The sequence below is a fragment of the Trypanosoma cruzi genome, genomic scaffold (assembly GCF_000209065.1).
Source record: "Trypanosoma cruzi strain CL Brener 1047053512607 genomic scaffold, whole genome shotgun sequence".
NCBI classification, from domain to species: Eukaryota; Euglenozoa; class Kinetoplastea; order Trypanosomatida; family Trypanosomatidae; genus Trypanosoma; species Trypanosoma cruzi.
In genome coordinates, this window is record NW_001849036.1 from 1,150 (window position 1) to 6,496 (window position 5,347).

At 52.4% G+C, this 5,347-nt stretch overlaps 1 protein-coding gene and 1 pseudogene across 1 annotated transcript, besides 1 other annotated feature; both read right to left on the bottom strand.

Moving 5' to 3' along the window:
* On the bottom strand, positions 1–2,258 carry Tc00.1047053504605.10 (retrotransposon hot spot (RHS) protein, putative; the record flags this gene model as incomplete). The annotated part of the gene is made up of 1 exon (XM_799074.1): positions 1–2,258. A coding segment is annotated over one exon (2,258 nt), but the record flags the coding sequence as incomplete, so codon positions are not given.
* Positions 1–5,347: a sequence feature (areas not merged during assembly with more than two copies in the genome that could not be assigned to a particular haplotype).
* Positions 4,499–5,089, bottom strand: Tc00.1047053504605.20 (annotated as a pseudogene).

The window sequence follows — 5,347 nt, forward strand, 5'->3', positions numbered from 1 at the left end:
GACTCCTCCCACCTCAAATATGCCGCCAGGCACTCAGTGAAGTGCCTCACAGTGCTGGTATTCGTGTGGTGCTCACGCGCCGTAGCCATCCGCAGCCCAACCAGCGTCTTCGGATTTGAGTCCACAAAGAAAAAGCCGTCCACCAACGGAAAGTTTTGGACTTTCGGCTCATACAGCACCCAGTGGTCCATAGCAACCGGATTGGAAAGACGTTCCGGTGGCGGTAGAACCTCTTTTCTGGTGAAGCTCTTGTCTGAGTGCTCTTTCAGCGCACAGCTGTGTGGCTCACGTCGTCCTCGTGGCCTCAGTTCCCTGATTTTGAGTTTTATCGCACGCAGGAAATCCTCATTCAAAAATGCGGATACGGCATACTTTTCAATAATATATGGTGGGGCATAATCCCAGAACCTCAAAACAAAAAAAATAAAATCGGACTGCTTCATTTCATTCTCCAACCTGGACAATATTTCGCGTTCGAGGTGGGGAGATATCAGTACATTCAGAGGCGACTCAATGCTGTTTCCTCGTCGTACTCGGACAACCCTCACAAGCTTTCGAGACAATTCACTGTCAATAGGCGAGTAACAGCAGCCAATACCCAAATTATGCTCTAATTCAGAGGCGGTCGACCCATCCACGGCCTGCTGACACGCTTTAATGCGGTCATCACATGCCTGTTTACCAAAGATGGAGCGGAGAATTGGTCCCACGTTATTCATGCGACCCATCACCTCCTTCCAGTATTCCGCTTGCTCCTGCAGGGGCCAATTGCGCTTCATCCAAACGCACATTGCCCTCACATCGTTTTCTTCGGGACAATTCGTTACGATTGCAGTAGCGTCCATTTTTTTTGTCCACCTTTCATATTCGTTTTTGTCTGGTGGTGTCACCACAATCATGCCCCATCCCTTGCAAGGCAAACCGGCAGGCGGTTGACGACATGCCAATGCCGCATCGTAGATACAATACCCCTTCACCCCACGCAAGGAAAAAATTTTTACAACATTCACAATCCCGGGGTCATCCATGTACACTGACACCGTTTTTGTGATCTTGTCAAACAGAAATGATTGACGCCCAATAAAGTACACAACCATTTGGAGTTTCTCCACATCGTAGTGCAGCAGCTGGTAGAGGAGGTACGAACCGGCATTCATCGACTTCCCGATCCCGGGCGTCCCAATCAACAGACGCTTCTTGGGCTTAAAGTGGGTCCGACGGTAACTGCTGAACCACGCGGTGAGATCATTCCTGACGATCCGCCACACTCGCTCCACCTCACAGTTCACATGGCAGTCAAAAGCGGATTCCACCCCCTTCAGATTCCACGAGTACGGCCATCCCTTCTCTGAGGTGAGCACCATCTGCCTGGAACGCAGTGCACCGGATTGCTGCACACCGTCATCCATTTCGAGAGTTCGGCCAACTGCCCTGTAATTCCATGACTGTGGTGCTTCCCCCTCCCTCACTTCCAGTCCCGTCTTCTCGCCGTCACATACTTCCACGACATGGCTCCACCTCGCATTGTACACAGACTCGTAGCATCCCTCCAGTTTCATCGGCGCACTCATCGTCACTGAGCTCATCAATTCAATGAAGGCTGCATCCAAAAAGTGTTTAGTGATGCAATGAACACTTCTTTTTACCTCCTCAGCAGCTAATGACCACTTCAGTAGATTGTCCACACTTCTCTCGTAAAGCCTGAGTACATCCTCTTCCATATCCATTTCATCCCTTACAGCCCTCTCCATCCTCTTGTAATGATTGGATGCCTGCATTTCGAGCAGTAAAAACGTACCGTGAATATACCTCGCAGAATCCTTTACAAAATCCTTCAGCAAGACATTCCGATTGGCGGGCAAAATGCCCATGCCGTCCAACTCCATCACAAGAAAATCATTCAATTGCATTTCCATGACGCGAACTCTTCCTCTAAATAGCACATCTTTGATCGTGGTGGCAACGGTCAATTTTACTTTTTGCCGCCGCCTTGCCCATTCTTCCGCCCAACGACTTTCTTCTGTCTCATGCCTCTCTTCATTCAGCACCTGGGAAATAGCCGCGTCTAGTTTTCCCCTTGCAAAAGGAGTGGCCGTATCCTTTCTTTCATAGATGTTCCACTGCCAGAGAGAGAATACACCCTCGCAATGAAGTTTATAAATAGCCTCCAGCTCTTTGTATGAGAGCAATGCCGTTATTATGCGTAATAACCTTTCGTTTTGGATAAACATCTCGGGATCCTGAAAAAACATCTCCATCGTCACATTGTGGTCCTCATCAACGGCCGCCCTGCCGCCAACATGATTCCGAAGAAAAATCATTCAGCTTCATGTTGGGCCTGCTAGTGCTTCCCTCCAGCATTACATCCTCCACCCGACTCAAAAGTGTCCACTGCGGTCGCCGCACCTCCTCCACTCTTCTGCGCGTCCCATCAGGGTCATCTGTCTCACTCTCAAACCCCTGCCTCGCTCTCCTCTGACCATCTCCCTGCGGCACAGCAGACGCTTGACTCTCGGCATTGCCACCTTGCACTCTCATGGACCCACCAGGCATGGTTTCTCCTTGCTTTCTTAGTTGGATTGAGTCACAGCACAACACTAGCCAACAACAAAAATAATGATGAGAGGGAAACAACATTCACAGAAATGACTCACAGCCAAAAAAAGAGAGTCACTCACATTTTGTGACGGCACACCACATGCACGAGGACCACAACAACGACGGAAATTGGGTGCCATCCACCCAGCACAGTGTTTGAGAGAGCAAACAACAACAACGTGGTGGGCGTGGAGAGTTCGTCCACGCATACCGCTCGCCACGGTCCCGCACCCCTGTGGCACCGCCGACACCGCACACACTCTGCAAGAGGACGTGGGCACATAGCCCCTGACACACAAAATAAAAAGTAAATTCGCTGCAGCAACGGCCACACGCAAGAACCACAAATCATACACGCCACAACAGCGATGCATCACGGTAATCCCACACACAACAGAAAAGAGTGCAACTTGCGTGCTTTATGGAAAATATCTGCGGTGTGCATGGCAAAAGAGTGCCGTGACGCTGCCTTTCATATTGCATTCGCCATTCATGTATCACTTGGGAGCACGCAGCCACCACTCCTCCGTTCCGCTCCCCGTGCTGCTCGTGTCACTCCACTGGAGGAAGTTGTCACCGCACATCCCCTCACCGTGCATTGCGGAATACAAACCTGCCACACGGCATGGGTGCGGCGCCACCCCGCCAATAAATCCCAGGAAATTCCCCACTGCCTCGTGTGGCACGGACGGCAGTATCATTATGCCTGCGAAAGGCTTTTTTTCCAAGCAAGAACGCGGCCCCACCACACGCCCGTAAAAACGTTTGGTCCGTCGCACGCAAAGGACTGGAGCGAGAGAACAGCAGGAAAGACAACACCAGCAGCCATGAGCAGCCCGCACACGCAAACACACCGCTGCCCCGCATATCACCAAAAACAAAAATAACAAAGAAACTTGTCACATCCCAACAACAAATCGCAGGTGCGGTTGCAGCACGCACTCCCACCTCCTGGGCGTGTGCGGCCCCTCGCTGCTCGGCGCTCCAAGTGAGATCAACAAAAGCACCAATTCGGGAACATTCGACCACCGCCACAGCAGTCACGCTCCCCATTTCTCACAAAGACGAAGGCTTGCAGTGGCGCAGCGGACGGCAGCATGCACAGTCGCAGGGTAATGGACTGCCGCGGGAATCACGCAACGGCGATGCGCCCCTCCTTTGGGCCTCCCAACAAAAAACATGTGTAGCGCAGTCCCCGTGAGCAACACACATTGAACCGTATTCAGCTCCACTGCTGTGGCCATCCGCACTCACAGCATGAATGTGACAACGCAGGGCAGGAAACACGGAATAACGCCACGCATCCCTCCAATAAAGGTCAGGCGGCGTCCGTTCTGCCCTCAACAACAATTCCACCCCACCTCACCCCTCTGCATATCCGCAGCAAAAGGGCCCACACGGTGCACACTACATTAGAAGTTCCTAAAGAGCAAACCGGATCATCAGAGCGCTGCCGTCTTCTCAACGTTGGGTAGAGGCTCCCTGATCCTTGTCGCCGCCAGCCCGCGGTATTATGGAGTGGCATTGCGTTCTCGGCATATCTCTTCATTTACTTCACTTTCCCGACGCCGCAAATGAAGTGATGTCCCACAAGTGAATTCGACCGTTCTGAAGAACGCGAAGTATCAGACTCACTGAAACTGTGTGCGTGTGTGTTATTACGAGCGAGCGACACAATGCTCTCGCACATCCATGTATTCCGATCCTGCGCAACACCATATTCGGCGGTGCTGAAAACGTTGGACACCAAACACGCAAAAATCGCACAATGAATGCCCCTGGAGAACAAACCCCCATTAACGTCACCGCAGGCATCGTGACAACAAAATAACAAAAGAAAACCAACCTCTGCGCGTCCTCCCGTAAGAAGGTGAAGACACACACGCTTGTCCCTTTAGCTTCACCCCAACTCCTCAAAAGTTGACAGGTCCGTGGCAGGAGGAATCACGCTACACCTGCCTCGCTCCCTGTCACGAAGCATGGCACTGTGCATATCCAGTGCATCTGCATCACCCACATACGTCCCTTTGGGGCATTCGCCTCAGGAGTCACCAAGCACGCGCCGCTAGAAAGTGTACTCCCAGTCTATGCTGCTTCTCCTGAGCGACCTTGCTGCCTTGCCGCACAAACAAGTCCACAATTCACGCATTCTGACTGCAGACACGTGCCCGTGGGGATCCCCGCCCTTTCCCTCAGCCTTGCCAAGGGCGTGCGCCATACAAATGCCGGTCATGGGGCAGACACACAAAGGCGCTGATACCAGTGACAGTGCGTGAGATACTCGCCGCAGAATGAGGTGCCGCAGGTCTCCGCTCACTGATCCAGATTGACCACGCTGAAGTACACAATTCCCGTGGGTTTGGCATCCCGATGGGTCGTCGTGACTCGTTGACTCCCATTGTGGAGGAGTGCCAAGCAAGCAAAAATCAAAAGCCTGGACACTCTGTGGAGTCAAAAAGATAAAAAACGCGGGCTGGCGCGGGCACAGCTAAGCGCCATGGGAGAAACATCTCAGCTCACCCCATGGAAAACGCTTCACCAACGCCACTGCAACATTGGCCTCTTGCTTCGTGGGTGTGTCACTTCTCCCTTCACTCCGTGCCAGCCTCCGTCCAATTCCCCGCCCAGCAGCACTACAATTCACACTGCGCTGCTTCCGCACAATCACGCTTCGCGGTCAATCATCGTGACGCACCTCCAACTGCAGTCGCATCCAACCTCGAAAACACTCGCACCCTCTTCCTCCCTC